The 23,499-nt window shown below is 42.4% G+C and overlaps 1 protein-coding gene across 1 annotated transcript; it reads right to left on the bottom strand.

Annotated features, from left to right (window-relative positions):
* Positions 1–5,336: 5,336 nt before the first annotated feature.
* LOC140016556 (uncharacterized) lies at positions 5,337–5,918 on the bottom strand. The gene has a single exon (XM_072070101.1). It carries the CDS (start codon positions 5,916–5,918, stop codon positions 5,337–5,339), a length of 582 nt encoding a protein of 193 aa, XP_071926202.1.
* Positions 5,919–23,499: the final 17,581 nt, after the last annotated feature.

The following is a 23,499-nucleotide window of genomic DNA, read 5'->3' as shown; positions in this document are numbered from 1 at the left end:
CTGCCACACTTAAAGTATCTCCTGACAGCACTATTTTTCCAGCAATTATCGGCGGTATGATTGCCTCCGCAAAAACTACAGGTCTGTCTCATTCCTGTACTCGCCCTTCCTCTTTGGCCACCCCTCTGGGGCCCTCGCCCCGCTTGTCCCCTTCCGGCATTTCCTTGGTTTGAAGTCTCCACCGGTCGTAGACCTCCTGCTCCCCTACCCATTTTAGTGGGCGGGTCATTTCTCGAGTTTTGTCCAGCATTAAAGTTTCTGGTGCCCGGCTGCCTTCTTTTTCTATCATGAAATGCCTTTACTTGACTCCGGACTGTCTCAATTCTCTGCGCTTTTTCTAACACCTGATTAAAAGTATCTAACTGAGCGGCCGCCAACGCCTCTTGGATCTCAATGTTCAACCCTTGAACAAAGCGGTGGATCTGCTTTTGCTCCGTTGACACCAAATCCGGAGTAAAACGAGACAATGGGTCTCGTATTCCGCAACACTTAACGCCCCTTGGCGCAGACGAATGAAATCGTCCTCCCATCTCTCTTATACCATCGGCGGAAGATATTTCTCATTAAATTCCCTGGTAAAGTTATTCCAGGTCCAGGGGGTCCGCTCTCGTACCCATTTGGCTTTTACCACATTCCACCACGCCCGAGCGGGCCCTTCGAATTGAAAGGTAGCGAACGATACTTGCCGCTCCTCCATATATCCCAAGGCGGCAAAAATATCCAGCATACGCTCCAACCAGCCCTCCGCCAGATCAGGATTGAGTCCTCCTATGAATTTAGGGGGTGCAAATTTTTGAAATCGCTCTAAAGCACGATCCTTCCCCTCATTGTTCCCCCTACTACTCCCAGGGTTTTCGGAGTTATTTCCCTGACTCTGGCCCTGTTGGGCGATCATTTGCTCAAGTAAATCAACCATTCGCTGGATGGCTGTAGCTACCTTGTTATTTTCAGGTTCGTTTTCTTCCTCGAGGTCTCGACCTCGACTACCGGAGTCCATTTTTAAGTTCAAAAAGCTAACAGAAAAAAAAATAGAAGTGAATTACAAAAAACATGAAACACAAAATATTTCGTAAAACGGAAAGCAAACGCTTATATATACCAGCCAAAACAATATGTACACACATATACAAATGCACGCCAAAACTATACAAATTACCCGACATCCGGTCGGGGCAAAACCCATTATATACAAGAGCACATCGACTCCCAAAAACTAGCAGATCAAATCCAGATACAAAAGATGGATAGGTAGAACAAGAGTCACATAGGCGGCCCTAAAGCGTCTCCCCTAGAGGCCCAATCCCCAACCGAGCCCAAAGTATCGGCATCCTCCATTGGCTCCGAGCCGATGGCTCCGGGTGGCGCCTCCGCGATCACATCTAGCACAATCTCACAGTCGGTTATCACGCCCCGGACCCGCTCCCGTAGCTGCCTCTTCATGGCGAATAGGTGCAGGTGCGTGTCGTGCAACTGACGACGGAAGAAATCCGTCCTCTCCTCCTCATCCCTATGGCTCTGTTCCATCTCCCGTAGCTGTCTCTTCATGGCGAAGATGTGCAGGTGCGTGTCGTGCAACTGACGACGGAAGAAATCCGTCCTCTCCTCCTCATCCCTAAGGCTCTGTTCCATCTCCCTAAGGTGTATAGCCTGGCCGTGGTTCACTCCCCTGGCCCCCTCAAGGTGCCTGGTCAGGCGATCGACTGCCTTCCCCAGGCGGCGCCTCTCGTCGTCCACCGCCAGAACAACATCATCTGGATAACCATAGGTGAGACGACACTCACAGGGTCGGTGCGGCATCCGACCAAAGGGTGAATATAGAGCGTAGGGCTCCCCCGGTCTCCTCTGGTAACGAATCACCCGTCTACGTGTGACCTGGTTCACCGGGCCCCCTACGCTCAGAGGTCGAGATACCGGTCCAGGTCTCACGCCGCTGGGTCCCGTACCACTCGAACTGCCCGGTTCCATATCTGCAAAATATTAATTCGTCAGTACACCGGCTTTTCAACTTAAAATATTTTATTCATCTTAAAAGAATCAAAGATGCCTAATGTCTATTGTGTGTATCTCGATTACCCAAATCCTCCAACCTAGGCGCTGTGATACCACCTGTGACGACCCCACCGCACCCAGAGGCGTACCAAAGGGTTTGGCGGGCCGTCTGCCTAACTCGCGCCAGAACTCACTTACTCACATTAATTTCAGAGATAACATTACTATTGGACAACTGAACATTCATTCTTAAGTACATCTTCAATCAGTGTAAAACATAAAGTTGTCCAATAAAGAATCACCATACCAAAAGATACTATTCAAATTTATACATCTCCAAAAAGTTCCATATACAATATGTACATCTTCAACAGGGACATTCCAGTCCACTACATCACACAAAAGCGAAAACTAAAACCACAAAATGGATCTTACGCAGAGTCCTAACCCTAACTGTGAGAATAAAGAAAAACATCCTAGAAAGTCCAACTACAATAATTTCAAAGATAAATTCTAGGGTTATAACTCTCGTGAAGTGTGATTCCCCATGTACGACCCCTGTTAAGAAAATAACAAAGAAAAACGGGTAAACTTAAAGCTTAGTAAGCAAGCAGGGGCAAAATGATAATTTTATATCAAGTCAGATATTTATACCACAAATACATCAAAATCAAAGCGAAAGTAACAAAACAATTCAAGGATACGGATTGGCTCCAAAGCCAAGTCATTCGCCACGCGTGATCACCTGTCGACCCTCCGTCGACCACAAGGAATGGTCCGTAGAACTCCGCTTTCTTCCTCCGACCCCCTTACGCGCACTCTGGCCAGTATCCACACACACACACAAATGGCTCGAGTTTCGAATCGTATTCGAATTGTATTCACAAAATTGGTGATCTTAAGGATAGTTTGAACTAATTTCGACCAAACCCTAACTGGTTCGAATAGTCCGTCTAGCCTTTAGATCGGGCCCACTCATAGTTCCACATCACACACACATAAAAGGTCATCCCAAGCCACATGTTTCAGGGATTCAGTCCCAACACAGTTCATATATCATAATTCATATATATTGCAATACAAATTAGGGTTTAGGTCGAGTGAGATAAAGTACACACTCGCCTAAGCACCCTTATATCACACACAATTCACATTGGTGACATTTAACACATAAACGTCCCAGTTACTTACTTAGAGTACAAAAGTAGACAAAAACGGCACTTGGTCAAACTCAACCGTTAGTGGGTCCTACCGTCTCCGAGCACTTCGCTACCGTTTGTGACAGAAGGTTGAGTCATGATATTGCTCAAACAGGTATCCAAATGCATACGAATAAGGAAAACAGCAAATGCGACCCATGCGCGCGCGGAAAATGGAAAATGGAAACTGAAACGGAAACGGCAACTTGTCCGTTTTGGCGTCAAGAACTGTTTTGAACACAATATAGGTTATGATTGTCGGATCGAGGCGTATGAGATACCGTCGCGAAGCTAAGGAGGAAAGCTATAATTTTCATGAAGACACCTCAATCCAGTTCCGAACGGAATCAGGTCATAAGTATGAAACAACGTGCCAGGAGTTCGCACGTTTAGATGACAGACAGGGTCTAGTGGAAGAACCATAACTCACAACTCATAGACCCAAATCAAGAAATTCCAAAGGAATTGAAAATATAACACATAAGGCTAAAACCTTTATGTTTTGGCCAAGACTTCTATCAACTCAGAACCAAACGAAAAGTGGGTGTCAAAGTACCTGTCAGAACTGCCCATTGTTCCAGGCAGTTCTAGCACACAATTTTGTTTTGGCTATAACTGGAGCTACAAAACTCGGATTTGGACGCACTTTATACCGTTTTGAATCTGAAATAGAGCTCTACAGTTCTTATGAAGACACCACCACCCAGTTTCATCATTATCCATGCGAAATGAGCATGGTCAGAAGTTAATCTACAAAACGTGGTCAAACCAGAATTTGAAAGCTAAGTGAGGGTTTCGGCTATAACTCAGCCTACACACCTCCGTTTGACCTGAAATTTTGTAGACACAACAAGCACTAAAGAAGTTACAATTTCTCCGAAGGGTTCAGGTTCAAATTCTGATTAGAATTGGGTCAAAATTTGTTGCAAACAGGCTGTTCAAATGGTCCAGCAAAACAGGTTCCATTTTTTTTTATTCCCAAATTAGTCTTGGTTGCTCAAGAGCTTATCAATCAAACAAATACACCTAGTATCCAGCATGCATAGCAAACTAAGCCAAGAATCATCATAAAATTGGCATAGAAATTGAACTACAAAGCTGAAAAATCACGAACTGCCCATATGCATGTTTATAATAGGATTTTTTTTTCAGCAGGAATACTTGATTTACTAAATATATAAGATGCTTAAATGAATTATAAATGAAATAGATGTATAGCTCATGGTACCTTTTAATAAAAGGGTAGTAAAGTGCAAAAAGAAATTCCACCAGATGTGCAGCAAAATCCAGCTTAATCGGCCCTCAACAGAATTGGTTTTGACCAGATTTGTGTGCAATTTTTGTAGTAAGTGAGCTGATAGTTTCTTGCTAGTTTCGGTGAAGATAAGAAGATTGTCCAAATGTCTACTAATCCTGGATGTCTGGTATTTATGGCAGTCTAAGCTAGTATGACAAGGATTGGAGTTTTGCCAACTCAATGGCTTGGAAAATTGACAAGTTTTCCTACCCACTTTGTCATGCTTTGGCTGGGCAAAAATCATGAAGATTCAAGGCTTTCCAGCCTTGGTATTCTCGGCCAAGCTGACCAGAATCAAAGTAAGTGTTTTTTTTTGGCTAAATATAGTAAAGGGCCGAAGTGCAATTTCGGTATTCATGGTTTGGTTCTTGAATCTTAAACGGTTTTCATCTTTGCTCCACACAAGTTTTCTATCATATTTTGCTAGGTGAATGAGCATCAAATTGGGACCTAAACCTTGGATAGTAGGAGTGGATTTGTAGCTAAAATTTTGCATAACTCAAATGGCGTTTAAATTTTCAATCTGTTATAGAAATTCAATTATGCATTTATTTTAACCATTCATTTGTTATATGTAATTTCCTAACATCTAAGCAATTAAAATAAAAGGGTTCATAACATACATATAATTAATTAATTTTTTGAGTTATCACAATACAAAAAGAAAACTAGAGTTTTCTATTAAATTCGTACAAAATAGAACAAAATGCCCTTAATATCACATGATATTGAAATCAGAGGCTAACCGGGATCTCACAACCTCCCCTTCTTAGGGTAATTTCGTTCTCGAAATTAATACCTTTGTTTGTGAACAAAGAAGGATATTCCTTCTGCATGTCTTCCTCCACTTCTCAGGTGGCTTCTTCCACATCATGATTTCTCCATAAAATCTTTACCAAAGATATCTGTTTATTTCTTAGTTCTTTCACCTTTCGATCCAAAATTTGTACCGGCTGCTCTCCATTGGTGAGGGTTTCGTCTAACTCGACGTCCTCTGTGTGTAGGATGTGTGCGGGATCTGGATGATACTTGTTCAACAACGAGACGTGCAAGACATTATGGATTCGGGACATTTTATTAGGTAACTCTAACTGATACGCCACTGTCCCGACTCGGCTTTGAATCCTATACGGTCCTATATATCGAGGCTTCAACTTCTTCCCTTTCTTGGCCGCAATCGTTCCTCGGAGTGGTGTTACCTTGAGAAATACCATGTCCCCCTCCTCGAACTTTAGATCCTTTCTTCGGTGATCGGCGTAATTCTTCTGCCGACTCTGAGCCGTCTGCATTCTCTGGCGAATAATTTTAACTTTCTCTACTGCTTCTTCTACCCATGACACCGTAGTCGAATCCAAGATCTTTCTTTCGCCGACTTCATCCCAAAAGATCGGTGAGCGACACTTACGTCCATTTAGTGCTTCATACGGTGCCATTTGTATGGAGGAGTGATAACTATTATTGTATGCGAATTCTATCAATGTGAGGTGTTGGCTCCAATTTCCCCCAAAGTCCATTACACACGCTCGGAGCATATCCTCAAGAGTTTGTATCGTTCGCTCCGATTGTCCATCTATTTGAGGATGGTAAGTTGTACTGAGATTAAGTTTAGAGCCTAAAACCTCTTGCATCCTTTGCCAGAACCGTGACACGAACCGTGGGTCTCGATCCGAAACTATGCTCACTGGCACGCCATGTAGTCGTATAATTTCATCCATATACAGTTGAGCTAGTTTCTCTAGGGTATACTTCAGGCTCACGGGTAAGAAATGAGCTGATTTGGTCAAGCGGTTTACAATTACCCAAATGGCATCATGCCCCAATACAAAAAGAAAACTAGAGTTTTCTACTAAATTCGTACAAAATAGAACAAAATGCCCTTAATATCACATGATATTGAAATCAGAGGCTAACCGGGATCTCACAACCTCCTCTTCTTAGAGCAATTTCGTTCTCGAAATTAATACTTTTGTTTGTGAACAAAGAAGGATATTCCTTCTGCATGTATTCCTCTACTTCCCAGGTGGCTTCCTCCACATCATAATTTCTCCATAAAATCTTTACCAAAAATATCTGTTTATTTCTTAGTTCTTTCACCTTTTGATCCCAAATTTGTAATGGCTGCTCTCCATAGGTGAAGGTTTCGTCTAACTCGACGTCCTCTGTGTGTAGGATGTGTGCGGGATCTGGATGATATTTCTTCAACAACGAGACGTGGAAGACATTTTGGATTCGAGACATTTTACTAGGTAACTCTAACTGATACGCCACTGTCCCGACTCGGTTTTGAATCCTATACGGTCCTATATATCAAGGCTTCAACTTCTTCCCTTTCTTGGCCGCAATCGTTCCTCGGAGTGGTGTTACCTTGAGAAATACCATGTCCCCCTCCTCGAACTCCAGATCCTTTCTTCGGTGATCAGCGTAACTCTTCTGCCGACTCTGAGCCGTCTGCATTCTCTGGCGAATAATTTTAACTTTCTCTACTGCTTCTTCTACCCATGGCACCGTAGTCGAATCCAAGATCTTTCTTTCGCCGACTTCATCCCAAAAGATCGGTGAGCGACACTTACGTCCATATAGTGCTTCATACGGTGCCATTTGTATGGAGGAGTGATAACTATTATTGTATGCGAATTCTATCAATGTGAGGTGTTGGCTCTAATTTCTCCCAAAGTCCATTACACACGCTCGGAGCATATCCTCAAGAGTTTGTATCGTTCGCTCCGATTGTCCATCTGTTTGAGGATGGTAAGTTGTACTGAGATTAAGTTTAGAGCCTAAAGCCTCTTGCATCCTTTGCCAGATCCGTGGCATGAACCGTGGGTCTCGATCCGAAACTATGCTCACTGGCACGCCATGTAGTCGTATAATTTCATCCATATACAGTTGAACTAGTTTCTCTAGGGTATACTTCAGGCTCACGGGTAAGAAATGAGCTGATTTGGTCAAGCGGTCTACAATTACCCAAATGGCATCATGCCCCTTTTGTGCTCGCGGTAAACCGGATACGAAATCCATAGTAATGTGCCCACATTTCCACTCTGGCACTTCTAACGGTTGGAGTAAACCTGACGATTTTTGGTGCTCAGCTTTTATTTGCTTACAGGTTAGACATGTTTGCACAAACTAAGCAATCTCCTTTTTCATGATCTCCCACCAGTACAAACTCTTCAAATCTTGATATATCTTCGTCGTACCAGAATGTACTGTGTATCGCGAGCGGTGAGCTTCTTCCAATAGCTCTTTCTTGATATCCGTATCCTGGGGTATAACCAATCGATTTCTATACCTTAACAGTCCATCCAAACCCACATTAAAGTCGGGTATCATCCCTTTCTCAACTTTGTCTTTCCACTTCGGCACCTGGGAGTCCTTCTTCTGAGTCTCCTTTATCCTAGGCAATAGCGTGAAAATCACCTGAATATTACTAAACAACACTTTGTGTGGCTTAAGTTGAGGATTCCATTCCCTAACTTTTTCTAGTAGCTCCCACTCTTTCACCTGTAGACTAGATACTTGAGCCTTTCGGCTAAGGGCATCAGCTACTACATTAGCCTTATTTGGATGGTACTTAATGGTGCAGTCATAATCCTCTAAGAACTCCATCCACCTACGCTGCCTCAAATTCAGCTCTTTCTGCGAAAATAAATACTTGAGACTCTTATGGTCGGTGAAAATCTCAAAGGTTACCCCATATAAATAATGTCGCCACTTCTGAAGAGCAAATACCACTGCCGCCAATTCCAAGTCGTGAGTCGGGTAATTTTGCTCATGGGTTTTCAAATTTCGAGATGCATAGGCTATCACTTGTCCATTTTGCATAAGTACACAACCCAAGCCCATCCGAGACGCATCCGTATATACTACAAAGCTGTCTTTCCCGTTGGGCAAAGTAAGAATTGGTGCAGATGTTAATCGCCCCTTTAACTCTTGAAAACTGGTCTCGCACTTGGACGTCCAGATGAATTGGTTGTGAATCTTAGTCAAATCCGTCAGAGATCCAGCTATCTTAGAAAAATCTTTTATGAAGCGGCGATAGTATCCGGCAAGTCCTAAGAAACTTTTAACTTCAGTTGGGTTCTTAGGTCGGTTCCATTCTGTGACGGCTTTCACTTTAGCGGGGTCCACCGCTATTCCATCCTTTGAAATCACGTGTCCAAGAAAAGACACCTTGTCCAGTCAGAACTCGCACTTACTAAATTTAGCATATAGTTGGTGCTCCTTAAGAGTCTGTAGCACTAACCTCAAATGCCGTTCATGATCCTCACGAGTCTTCGAGTAGACCAGAATATCATCAATAAACACCACAATAAATTGGTCTAGGTAAGGTTTGAAGACTCGGTGCATTAAGTCCATAAATGCAACTGGAGCATTCGTCAATCCAAAAGGCATGACTGTGAATTCAAAATGCCCGTACCGCGAATTAAACGCGGTCTTAGGGATATCCTCTTTCCGGATCCTTAATTGGTAATATCCCTATCGAAGGTCCAGTTTAGAAAATACAACTGCACCCTGCAGTTGGTCAAATAATTCATCAATCAGTGGCGGGGGATATTTGTTCTTAATCGTGAGATTATTTAGTCCCCGGTAATCAATGCACATCCGTAGACCTCCATCCTTTTTCTTTACGAATAGTACCGGGGCTCCCCAAGGAAATTCACTTTCCTGAATAAATCCTTGATTCAATAATTCCTGTAACTGTATTTTTAATTCTTTCAGTTCCGCAGGAGCCATGCGGTAAGGGATTTTTGATATTGGTTCCGCCCCTGGGTGCAGATCAACCTTAAGTTCGATTTCTCTTTCCGGCGGTAGTGAGGTCAACTCTTCGGGAAATATCTCAGGAAACTCACACACCACCGGTACCTTTTCTAATTTTAACTGCTCTCCTGGAGTATTAATCAACGTGGCCAAAAACCCTCGGGCACCCTTGCTTAGCAATTTCCGGGTCCGAATCCCAGAAATAAGAGTGGTGGAGGCTAACTTCCCTCGTACATCTAATAGCAATGTAGGCTCACCCAGTATGTGAAAATCAACCTTTTTCGAACTACAGTCTAAGCGTGCATGATACTTAGCTAGCCAATCCATACCTAATATAATATCGTACTCCTTAAGTGTTAATTCTATTAAATCCACCGATAACTTTCGTTCCCCTATCCACACGTCACAGCCTTTGTACATCATATTGGCAAGGATGCTTTTGTTGGTAATGGGAGTTTTTATTTCTAAATGGTATGGCAACTTTTCTGCTTTAATATCTATAGGTGCCATGAATGCAGGACTCACAAAGGAATGGGTAGCACCAGAATCTATTAACACACTTGCGGTACGCCGAAATATAGAAAGCGTACTTTCGATGACTGCCGAAGGGTCAGTCACCTCCTGATGGTCCATGGCATAAACTCACGCAGGCACTTTCGGTCGGTTCCCTGCTACATTTGCTAGTTTTGGCGTAGTCCCTTCTGCCCGAGAAGTGCTTCCTTCGGTCTGCATATTCGAGCATTGTGCAATCAGGTGCTCCGTACTGCCACACTTAAAGCATCTCCTGACAGCACTATTTTTCCAGCAATTATCGGCGGTATGATTGCCTCCGCAAAAACTACAGGTCTGTCTCATTCCTGTACTCGCCCTTCCTCTTTGGCCACCCCTCTGGGGCCCTCGCCCCGCTTGTCCCCTTCCGGCATTTCCTTGGTTTGAAGTCTCCGCCGGTCGTAGACCTCCTGCTCCCCTACCCATTTTAGTGGGCGGCTCATTCCTCGAGCTTTGTCCAGCATTAAAGTTTCTGGTGCCCGACTGCCTTCTTTTTCTATCATGAAATGCCTTTACTTGACCCCGGACTGTCTCAATCCTCTGCGCTTTTTCTAACACCTGATTAAAAGTATCTAACTGAGCGGCCGCCAACGCCTCTTGGATCTCAATGTTCAACCCTTGAACAAAGCGACGGATCCGCTTTTGCTCCGTTGACACCAAATCCGGAGTAAAACGAGACAATTTAGTAAATTGGGTCTCGTATTCCGCAACACTTAATGTCCCTTGGCGCAGACGAATGAAATCGTCCTCCCGTCTCTCTTGTACCATCGGCGGAAGATATTTCTCATTAAATTCCCTGGTAAAGTTATTCCAGGTCCAGGAGGTCCGCTCTCGTTCCCATTTGACTTTTACCACATTCCACCGCGCCCGAGCGGGCCCTTCGAATTGAAAGGTAGCGAACGATACTTGCCGCTCCTCCATATATCCCAAGGCGGCAAAAATATCCGGCATACGCTCCAGCCAGCCCTCCGCCACATCAGGATTGGGTCCTCCTATGAATTTAGGGGGGGCAAATTTTTGAAATCGCTCTAAAGCACGATCCTTCCCCTCATTGTTCCCCCTACTACTCCCAGGATTTTCGGAGTTATTTCCCTGACTCTGGCCCTGTTGGACGATCATTTGCTCAAGTAAATCAGCCATTCGCTGGATGGCTGTAGCTACCTGGTTATTTTCAGGTTCGTTTTCTCCCTCGAGGTCTCGACCTCGACTATCGGAGTCCATTTTTAAGTTCAAAATGCTAACAGAAAAAAAAATAGAAGTGAATTACAAAAAACATGAAACACAAAATATTTCGTAAAACGGAAAGGAAACGCTTATATATACCAGCCAAAACAATATGTACACACATATGCAAATGCATGCCAAAACTATACAAATTACCCGACATCCGGTCGGGGCAAAACTCATTATATACAAGAGCACCTCGGCTCCCAAAAACTAGCAGATCAAATCCAGCTACAAAAGATGGATAGGTAGAACAAGAGTCACATAGGCGGCCCTAAAGTGTCTCCCCTAGGGGCCCAATCCCCAACCGAGCCCAAAATATCGGCATCCTCCATTGGCTCCGAGCCGGTGGCTCCGGGTGGCGCCTCCGCGACCACATCTAGCACAATCTCACAGTCGGTTATCACGCCCCGGACCCGCTCCCGTAACTGCTTCTTCATGGCGAAGAGGTGCAGGTGCGTGTCGTGCAACTGACGACGGAAGAAATCCGTCCTCTCCTCCTCATCCCTAAGGCTCTATTCCATCTCCCTAAGGTGTATAACCTGGCCGTGGTTCACTCCCCTGGCCCTCTCAAGTTGCCTGGTCAGGCGATCGATTGCATTCCCCAGGCGGCGCCTCTCGTCGTCCACCGCCAGAATAACCTCATCTGGATAACCATAGGTGAGACGACACTCACAGTGTCAATGCGGCATCCGACCAAAGGGTGAATATAGAGCGTAGGGCTCCCCCGGTCTCCTCTGGTAACGAATCACCCGTCTACGTGTGACCTGGTTCACCGGGCCCCCCACGCTCAGAGGTTGAGATACCGGTCCAGGTCTCACGCCGCTGGGTCCCGTACCACTCGAACTGCCCGGTTCCATATCTGTAAAATATTAATTCGTCAGTACACCAGCTTTTCAACTTAAAATATTTTATTCATCTTAAAGAATCAAAGATGCCTAATGTCTATCGTGTGTATCTCGATTACCCAAATCCTCTAATCTAGGCGCTCTGATACCACCTGTGACGACCCCACCGCACCCAGAGGCGTACCAAAGGGTTTGGCGGGCCGTCTGCCTAGCTCGCGCCAGAACTCACACACTCACATTAATTTCAGAGATAACATTACTATTGGACAACTGAACATTCATTCTTAAGTACATCTTCAATCAGTGTAAAACATAAATTTGTCCAATAAAAGAATCACAATACCAAAAGATACTTTTCAAATTTATACATCTCCAAAAAGTTCTATTTACAATATGTACATCTTCAAAAGGGACATTCCAATCCACTACATCACACAAAAGCGAAGACTAAAACCATAAAGTGGATCTTACGCAGAGTCCTAACCCTAACTGTGAGAATAAAGAAAAACATCCTAGAAAGTCCAACTAGAATAATTTCAAAGATAAATTCTAGAGTTATAACTCTCGTGAAGTGTGATTCCCCGCGTACGACCCCTGTTAAGGAAATAACAAAGAAAAACGGGTAAGCTTAAAGCTTAGTAAGCAAGTAGGGGCAAAATGATAATTTTACATCAAGTCAGATATTTATACCACAAATACATCAAAATCAAAGCGAAAGTAACAAAACAATTCAAGGATACGGATTGGCTCCAAAGCCAAGTCATTCGCCACACGTGATCACCTGTCGACCCTCCGTCGACCACAAGGAATGGTCCATAGAACTCCACTTTCTTCCTTCGACCACCTTACACCCACTCTGGCCAGTATCCACATACACACAAATGGCTCGAGTTTCGAATCGTATTCGAATTGTATTCACAAAATTGGTGATCTTAAGGTTAGCTTGGACTAACTTCGACCAAACCCAAACTGTCTCGAATAGTCCGTCTAACCTTTAGATCGGGCCCCCTCATAGTTCCATATCACACACACACAAAAGGTCATCCCAAGCCACATGCTTCAGGGATTCAGTCCCAACACAGTTCATATATCATAATTCATATATATTGCAATACAAATTAGGGTTTAGGTCGAGTGAGATAAAGTACACACTCGCCTAAGCACCCTTATATCACACACAATTCACATTGGTGACATTTAATACATAAACGTCCCAGTTACTTACTTAGAGTACAAAAGTAGACAAAAACGGCACTTGGTCAAACTCAACCGTTAGTGGGTCCCACCATCTCCGAGCATTTCGTTACCGTCTGTGACAGAAGGTTGAGTCATGATATTGCTCAAACAGGTATTCAAATGCATACGAATAAGGAAAACAGCAAATGCGACCCATGCGCGCGCGAAAAATGGAAAATGGAAACGGAAACGGAAACGGCAACTTGTCCGTTTTGGCGTCAAGAACTATTTTTAACACAATGTAGGTTGTGATTGTCGGATCGAGGCGTGTGAGATACCGTCGCGAAGCTAAGGAGAAAAGCTATAATTTTTATGAAGACACCTCAATCCAGTTCTGAACGCAATTAGGTCATAAGTATGAAACAACGTGCCAGGAGTTCGCACGTTTAGATGACAGACAGGGTCTATTTGAAGAACCATAACTCACAACTCACGGGCCCAAATCAAGAAATTCCAAAGGCATTGGAAAGATAAGACATAAGGCTAAAACTTTTATGTTTTGGCCAAGACTTGGATCAACTCAGAATCAAATGAAAAGTGGGTGTCAAAGTACCTGTCAGAACTGCCCAGTGTTCCAGGCAGTTCTGGCACACGATTTTGTTTTGGCTATAACTGCATCTACGAAGCTCGGATTTGGAGGCACTTTATACCGTTTTGAATCTAAAATAGAGCTCTACAGTTCTTATGAAGACACCACCACCCAGTTTCATCATTATCCATGCGAAATGAGCATGGTCAGAAGTTAATCTACAAAACATGGTCAAACCAGAATTTGAAAGCTAAGTGAGGGTTTCGGCTATAACTCAGCCTACACACCTCCGTTTGACCTGAAATTTTGTAGACACAACATGCACTTAAGAAACTACAATTTCTCCGAAGGGCTTAGGTTCAAATTCTGATTAGAATTTGGTCAAAATTCGTTGCAAACAGGCTGCTCAAATGGTCCAGCAAAACAGGTTCCATTTTTTTTTTATTCCCAAATTAGTCTTGGTTGCTCAAGAGCTTATCAATCAAACAAATACACCTAGTATCCAGCATGCATAGCAAACTAAGGCAAGAATCATCATAAAATTGGCATAGAAATTGAACTACAAAGCTGAAAAATCACGAACTGCCCATATGCATGTTTATAATAGGATTTTTTTTTTCAGCAGGAATACTTGATTTACTAAATATATAAGATGCTTAAATGAATTATAAATGAAATAGATGTATAGCTCATGGTACCTTTTAATAAAAGGGTAGTAAAGTGCAAGAAGAAATTCCACCAGATGTGCAGCAAAATCCAGCTTAATCGGCCCTCAACAGAATTGGTTTTGGCCAGATTTGTGTGCAATTTTTGTAGTAAGTGAGCTGATAGTTTCTTGCTAGTTTCGGTGAAAATAAGAAGATTGCCCAAATGTTTACTAAGCCTGGATGTCTGGTATTTATAGCAACCTAAGCTAGCATGACAAGGATTGGAGTTTTGCCAACTCAATGGCTTGGAAAATTGACAAGTGTTCCTACCCACTTTGTCATGCTTTGGCTGGGCAAAAATCATAAAGATTCAAGGCTTTCCAGCCTTGGTATTCTCGGCCAAGCTGACCAGAATCAGAGTAAGTGCAATTTTGTAAAGGGCTGAAGTGCAATTTCGGTATTCATCGTTTGGTCCTTGAATCTTAAACAGTTTTCATCTTTGCTCCACACAAGTTTTCTAGCATATTTTGCTAGGTGAATGAGCATCAAATTGGGACCTAAACCTTGGGTAGTAGGAGTGGATTTGTAGATAGAATTTTGCATAACTCAAGTGTCGTTTAAATTTTCAATCTGTTATAGAAATTCAATTATGCATTTATTTTAACCATTCATTTGTTATATGTAATTTCCTAACATCTAAGCAATTAAAATAAAAGGGTTCATAACATACATATAATTAATTAATTTTTTGAGTTATCACAATACAAAAAGAAAACTAGAGTTTTCTACTAAATTCGTACAAAATAGAACAAAATGCCCTTAATATCACATGATATTGAAATCAAAGGCTAACTGGGATCTCACAGTCATAATATCTGAACAAACCAGAAAAGGGGCAAGTGTATGTAACAATGTTATTATTATATTCGGAAAAACATGTCTTGTCCACGGAAATGGGTACTCTGTTCTCATATGCCTACCGAACCCGTCCACAGCTGGTCTTCTACAGCGGAGTAGTGCAATTCAGAAATATGCATGGTATTTGGTTCTTTTAATTTTTTCAAATAAAAATTTAGATGCAGTGCCCACTGTGACTTATTATCGCACGAACCTAACTTAGGTTCCTTAACCGTAGTCCGCAAAAGGATGCCTGAAGGAGGTCAAACTGCTCTTAACCACTCAGTCGATGCACTGCAAGCTCCTCCATTTAAACTCAAGTCCGTCATCCATATCTCCTCCTATAAGAGCTTCACACAACTAAGCTTCTTCCTTGCATGCCCATTCACCCCCGCATTGGTTTCGCACAACATCTTTTGCTATTGCATGCCGCTTCACCTTCATACAACCACCTTCTATAAGTTTCGCATCTTTTTTTACCACCTGTAACATGTAACTAGACGAAAGATTCGCTTCGTTCTGTATGTTCTAACCCCTGAACCGACCAGCCTCCTCGTAACATAATCCTTTTTCAGACTGACTCATGGCACTTGGACGACTTCCTGAAATACATGTGCTCAACAACGGAGGTATGGTCGGCTACTTTCAAGATGAGGTCTTACCACTTCACCACATTGGATTGAAGTGGATAGTTGAGAAAGCGTCGGTTCGGTTAGATAGGTTTCCCGGAGCGGTGTTTCCGCAGTCGATGCTGGTGTCTTGCATTCCCGTTCGCAACCCCATTGCGAACGATGAAGTATTCCGGTCACTGGTCAAGTGGCGCCGTCTTCCGCTCCCTATTATGCAGAACCTGAAAGCGTTTTATATCATGACCTACAATGCCTGATTTATGGGCAAGAAGGAATTTGTTGCACATTTTTTCGGTCTAAAACCACTGCTCCATACCGACGTGTGGATCCTCTTCGGCGCCAACTTTGAAGACTGGTCTGTAAGACGGTTTCTGGCTGAACAGAAGTATCCCGCTAGTATGACACGCAACGTTGCCATTGCGGACAACCTTCACACCGCAACCATTTGCTGGAATTCATCAGCTGTAGAAGATTTGTTGATCTTCAGTGGTTAGTAATGTACACAAGGAATTGTCTGCTGAGATTTTGTGTTCAGAGTTTGGGTTGGTTGACAGTGGATACAATGTTGATTATAAACAGATTAGCGCAAAGAATGTAGATAAGGTTGCTGTGAAGGGGTACAATGACCTACAATTTCTAGGAGAGATTAGATAAAATGGTGACAGAGTTATGAACATGGGCAAAAAAACTAAATTTTATGCGTCGTATATGAAAGTGTTGTCACGGCTGTTACATCTAATAATAACTCATAACATTGTACTTAAAGCCGGAAGTATCACTTCCGTTAGTGCATTAGAAAGAGTTCTATTGTGGCATATGTTACACAAACAACCCGTCAATATAGGCAATTTGATCATTGCAACAATGCTCAATTAGGAAGATTAAGAGCAGGGAGAATAAGAAAACACATCTCCCTTTTGTATGTTGCTGACCCGGCTCTTTAAGCGCTTTAATGTGCTATTCTTGGCTGACCATGTTGACAAAGGATTTTACGTCCAAAAAATGGGAGTATCGTTCTTCAAAAAATTGGCATTTAAATCTAAAGATGGTGGTTGGATGTGGAAGAAATCCTATACCTCTGATGCTGTCATTGGTCAGATTGGGGACGCGAATAGAAAAGTTGAAGAAATAAAAGAGATGGATAAGGGGGAAGTGTGCTGGGGTCGAGGTGTGGCCTGTTGTGGGAGAAAAGGCACACCTTGAAGATGTTGTCATAATATCTGAACAAACCAGAAAAGGGGCAAGTGTATGTGACAATGTTATTATTATATTCGGAAAAACATGTCTGTCTATCAAAATGGGTACTCTGTTCTCATATGCCTACCGAACCCGTCCACAGCTGGTCTTCTACAGCGGAGTAATGCAATTCAGAAATATGCATGCGATTTGGTTTTTCTAATTTTTTCAAATAGAAATTTAGATGCAGTGCTCATTGTGACTTATTATCGCACGAACCTAACTTAGGTTCCTTAACCGTAGTCCGCAAAAGGATGCCTGAAGGAGGTCAAGCTGCTCTTAACCACTCAGTCGATGCACTGCAAGCTCCTCCATTTAAACTCAAGTCCGTCATCCATATCTCCGCCTATAAGAGCTTCACACAACTAAACTTCTTCCTTGCATGCCCATTCACCCCCGCATTGGTTTCGCACAACATCTTTTGCTATTGCATGCCGCTTTACCTTCATACAACCACCTTCTATAAGTTTCGCATCTTTCTTTACCACCTGTAACATGTAACTAGACGAAAGATTCGCTTCGTTCTGTCTGTTCTAACCCCTGAACCGACCAGCCTCCTCGTAACATAATCCTTTTCCAGACTGACTCGTGGCACTTGGACGACTTCTTGAAATACATGTGCTCAACAACGGAGGTATGGTCGGCTACTTTCACGATGAGGTCTTACCACTTCACCACATTGGATTGAAGTGGATAGTTGAGAAAGCGCCGGTTCGGTTAGATAGGTTTCCCGGAGCGGTGTTTCCGCAGTCGATGCTGGTGTCTTGCATTCCCGTTCGCAACCCCATTGCGAATGATGAAGTATTCCGGTCACTGATCAAGTGGCGCCGTCTTCCGCTCCCTATTATGCAGAACCTGAAAGCGTTTTATATCATGACCTACAATGCCTGATTTATTGGCAAGAAGGAATTTGTTGCACATTTTTTCGGTCTAAAACCACTGCTCCATACCGACGTGTGGATCCTCTTCGGCGCCAACTTTGAAGACTGGTCTGTAAGACGATTTCTGGCTGAACAGAAGTATCCCGCTAGTATGACACGCAACGTTGCCATTGCGGACAGCCTTCACACCGCAACCATTTGCTGGAATTCATCAGCTGTAGAAGATTTGTTGATCTTCAGTGGTTAGTAATGTACACAAGGAATTGTCTGCTGAGATTTTGTGTTCAGAGTTTGGGTTGGTTGACAGTGGATACACTGTTGATTATAAACAGATTAGCGCAAAGAATGTAGATAAGGTTGCTGTGAAGGGGTACAATGACCTAGAATTTCTTGGAGAGATTAGATAAAATGGTGACAGAGTTATGAACATGGGCAAAAAAACTAAATTTTATGCGTCGTATATGAAAGTGTTGTCACGGCTGTTACATCTAATAATAACTCATAACATTGTACCTAAAGCCGGAAGTATCACTTCCGTTAGTGCATTAGAAAGAGTTCTATTGTGGCATATGTTACACAAACAACCCGTCAATATAGGTAATTTGATCATTGCAACAATGCTCAATTAGGAAGATTAAGAGCAGGGAGAATAAGAAAACACATATCCCTTTTGTATGTTGCTGACCAGGCTCTTTAGGCGCTTTAATGTGCCATTCTTGGCTGACCATGTTGACAAAGGATTTTACGCCCAAAAAATGGGAGTATCGTACTTCGAAAAATTGGCATTTAAATCTAAAGATGGTGGTTGGATGTGGAAGAAATCCTATACCTCTGATGTTGTCATTGGTCAGACTGGGGACGCGAATAGAAAAGTTGAAGAAATAAAAGAGATGGATAAGGGGGGGAAGTGTGCTGGGGTCGAGGTGTGGCCGGTTGTGGGGGAAAAGACACACCTTGAAGATGTTGTCATAATATCTGAACAAATCAGAAAAGGGGCAAGTGTATGTGACAATGTTATTATTGTATTCGGAAAAACATGTCTGTCTACGAAAATGGGTACTCTGTTCTCATATGCCTACCGAACCCGTCCACAGCTGGTCTTCTACAGCGGAGTAGTGCAATTCAGAAATATGCATGCGATTTGGTTCTTCTAATTTTTTCAAATAAAAATTTAGATGCAGTGCTCACTGTGATTTATTATCGCACGAACCTAACTTAGGTTCCTTAACGGTAGTCCGCAAACGGATGCTTGAAGGAGGTCAAACTGCTCTTAACCACTCAGTCGATGCACTGCAAGCTCTTCCATTTAAACTCAGGTCCGTCATCCATATCTCCTCCTATAAGAGCTTCACACAACTAAACTTCTTCCTTGCATGCCCATTCACCCCCGCATTGGTTTCGCACAACATCTTTTGCTATTGCATGCCGCTTCACCTTCATACAACCAGCTTCTATAAGTTTCGCATATTTCTTTACCACCTGTAACATGTAACTAGACGAAAGATTCGCTTCGTTCTGTATGTTCTAACCCCTGAACCGACCAGCCTCCTCGGAACATAATCCTTTTCCAGACTGACTCTTGGCACTTGGACGACTTCCTGAAATACATGTGCTCAACAACGGAGGTATGGTCGGCTACTTTCAAGATGTGGTCTTACTACTTCACCACATTGGATTGAAGTGGATAGTTGAGAAGGTGCCGGTTCGGTTAGATAGGTTTCCCGGAGCGGTGTTTCTGCAGTCGATGCTGGTGTCTTGTATTCCCGTTCGCAACCCCATTGCGAACGATGAAGTATTCCGATCACTGGTCAAGTGACGCCGTCTTCGGCTCCCTATTATGCAGAACCTGAAAGCGTTTTATATCATGACCTACAATGCTTGATTTATGGGCAAGAAAGAATTTGTTGCACATTTTTTCGGTCTAAAACCACTGCTCTATACCGACGTGTGGATCCTCTTCGACGCCAACTTTGAAGACTGGTCTGTAAGACGGTTTCTGGTTGAACAGAAGTATCCCGCTAGTATGACACGCAACGTTGCCATTGCGGACAACTTTCACACCGCAACCATTTGCTGGAATTCATCAGCTGTAGAAGATTTGTTGATCTTCAGTGGTTAGTAATGTACACAACGAATTGTCTGCTGAGATTTTGTGTTCAGAGTTTGGGTTGATTGACAGTAGATACACTGTTGATTATAAACAGATTAGCGCAAAGAATGTAGATAAGGTTGCTGTGAAGGGGTACAATGACCTAGAATTTCTTGGAGAGATTAGATAAAATGGTGACAGAGTTATGAACATGGGCAAAAAAACTAAATTTTATGCGTCGTATATGAAAGTGTTGTCACGGCTGTTACATCTAATAATAACTCATAACATTGTACCTAAAGCCGGAAGTATCACTTCCGTTAGTGCATTAGAAAGAGTACTATTGTGGCATATGTTACACAAATAACCCGTCAATATAGGCAATTTGATCATTACAACAATGCTCAATTAGGAAGATTAAGAGCAGGGAGAATAAGAAAACACATCTCCCTTTTGTATGTTGCTGACCAGGCGCTTTAGGCGCTTTAATGTGCCATTCTTGGCTGACCTTGTTGACAAAGAATTTTACGCCCAAAAAATGGGAGTATCGTACTTCAAAAAACTGGCATTCAAATCTGAAGATGGTGGTTGGATGTGGAAGAAATCCTATACCTCTGATGTTGTCATTAGTCAGACTGGGGACGCGAATAGAAAAGTTGAAGAAATAAAAGAGATGGATAAGGGGGGAAAGTGTGCTGGGGTCGAGGTGCGGCCGGTTATGGGGAAAAGGCACACCTTGAAGATGTTGTCATACTATCTGAACAAACCAGAAAAGGGGCAAGTGTATGTGATAATATTATTTTACTCCTTTTTGTTTCTTCTTCTCGATGGCAACACAGGAGCATAATCCAGTATTTGTATGACTAGGTTGTGGATAAAGTGACACAAATTTTACAAAGGGTTGGTGCCATCGAAGTGAAGGACTGCGGATTTGAGACATTGCCATTTCTATGAGATGTAAGACATGCTCTTGCGCTTTCCTGTAATCCTTTTTATATATGCTAATATCTTTATTGTCCAGTATCTACCACAAGCTTTTGGCGTAGCACCTGATGAATTGAAAGAAGCTGTATGCTTTCATGTCAGAGAACTCGTCCCGCAGATGTATGTTAAAGTATCGGTACTGTCAATGGCTAACAGTGATCTCACTTTCATCTGATTATTGTAATCGTGTCAATCATTATTCACAGCTGTGTCAGTACACTAGATAGGCAGCATCTCTTTGATGTTACAAGAGAAGAACTGGAGTAAGTGATGCTTCAGGAGACATGTCTCAACGACAAAGTAAGTTTTTTATGCGATTGCACAGGCCTATCTTGTTCACTGATCTACCTTTGTACTTCCACTCTTATTGAATGTTTGAATTTGTTCTATTTTGTGAAGGTTGTGACCCAGTACCTTCACTTACTCCAGAAAGAATATAAGCAATTTGTTTTTTTCAATCCTATGTTTTGGGTACGTAAGAAAAATTATTGTATGTGCTGTTGTGCCTTGCAAAATGTGGACTTAATACTTGCTTCTCAATCACTTCGTTATAGCTGAAATGCGTGTTAGACTATCCATGCATATCTCCCGCAACCAAAAAGACATTCGTTGATCAAAGCAATGACGACTCCATGACAAATCCTGAAAAGGTAAACATTAGCTATCATTCTCGTCTTAACATTCTTATACAATATGAGTAGCAGCTGCATGTTAGTGGAATTGGATTCAGCCTAATATGCCTTAGCTTTTAACACATTCGACATTGTTTGTTGTATGCGATTGCAGATTTTTTTCCCAATCATTTATTCAAATCATTGGTTGCTCATGATTGCACATGTCAAGAACAAAGAGGTGTACATTGTTGACTCTATGAACAATTACAAAACTTTTTACCAAGGTTTGATGCAATCTGTGGTGAGTAAACTTCAAAATCGTACATTAACTTCATTTCCGAAGAAGGTAACATATTTCTAACATTCGATACTTGCTGTATTTATTTCCTTTTAGGAATGGATTTTGATGGAAATTTTTCACGAAAATCAACCCTGGACATTTATTCTTGTAAAACACAAACTAAAACAAACAGACGCAGCAAGTTGCGGGATTTTAACCTTGAAGTTTGTGCAATGTTGGGCAAAGGGATGTCGGTCACAATTTGTAAGTGTACAAATGGACAACCCCTTGTGGCAAGCTCACTTTATTGCGTCTGACATTGTTTCTGAATATATGTACAGCTTGATGTTGTCATTGTTAGAAAATTTATTGTCTGGGAGATCGCTTTGGGGAAACTTGCGGACCCGTTCGCTTATGATGCTTTCCTGATAGAGAATAAACAGGCACATGAGGTTGTAACCAGAGGAAATTTGCAAGATGATGCTACCAAGGATGTGGGGCATCAGGAAACAAGGAATGGTACATTATGTCTCGCCTTTACTGTAATTGGTTCGTTGCATATGAAAGCAATATTAAATTTTAAATTCTTTAGGGCTGTAGCAAATTATTAGTACGAAATTAATTATTGTATAAAGGAAACCATAAAAAGTGTATGTACCTCTGTTCCGATGCATCTTCTCGTGACAATCGCATTTAGAAATTGCTTTTCTACTCCCGCTATTCCATTATTGCAGGGCTGCTGCTCACGACATTGTAATAAATTCTTGACCCCAGAACTTTGCTTTACACTTTCCAATTCCTCTTGTTTGATTTCGCATTATGACATTCAAATTTGATCTCACATGCAAAATCCATGTGCTGAAATGCTGTATGCCTTCAATTTTTTCCCAGTCGAAGGTATAAGGGTAACAAAAAGCCCGCCAAAACTTGCGTCCGCTAATGATTCAAAGAAGAAATTTCTTATTCTTGATTTGAATGGAGTGCTTTTGGGCAGTGCATTTACAAGCGCCTATTCATATCTGTTTGCTCGTGTCCTCTCATTGAATCATAAATTAATACTTCTTCGCTTGCCATGTCTACCACACACATATACCAATGCTCATCATGCCACATTGGCACAAATATCTGAAGCATAGCAGCGGTTAGTTAGTCATCATCATGGGAATCTGTATCTATTCCATTATGCTACATAACAAGGCAGTTTCTCGTTCCTTCTCACACTTTTTTATATTACCTCCTACTTTACATTCCTGTAGATATGTACAGTAGAGCTCGTCTGCTGATTTGTTGAACTCCAAAATCTCTTGCTACAACACGACAGTAAAATATGACATTTTAATATGAATATACGTACTCACACCCCCAACTTTGGCCGAACACTTGTACTTGAAACCAAGTTGGCATGAACCACCATCGAATTGACTGATCTACAGCACGCCTTTGTTGCCTTACTGTTTTCATCGCACAATAGCAACTTAATATCTGCACCAAACTCAAGTCATATCACTTCGTCCTCCATGAAACAGTCCACATAACACCACCCAATTTCAATCCCTCGATTTACTCACATCACATGCCATGGGTTTTTCAGGAAGCAAGGACCCCATTGCATC

The sequence above is a fragment of the Coffea arabica genome, chromosome 11c (genome assembly GCF_036785885.1).
Source record: "Coffea arabica cultivar ET-39 chromosome 11c, Coffea Arabica ET-39 HiFi, whole genome shotgun sequence".
NCBI lineage: Eukaryota > Viridiplantae > Streptophyta > Magnoliopsida > Gentianales > Rubiaceae > Coffea > Coffea arabica.
This window is presented reverse-complemented; position numbering and strand designations above follow the sequence as displayed.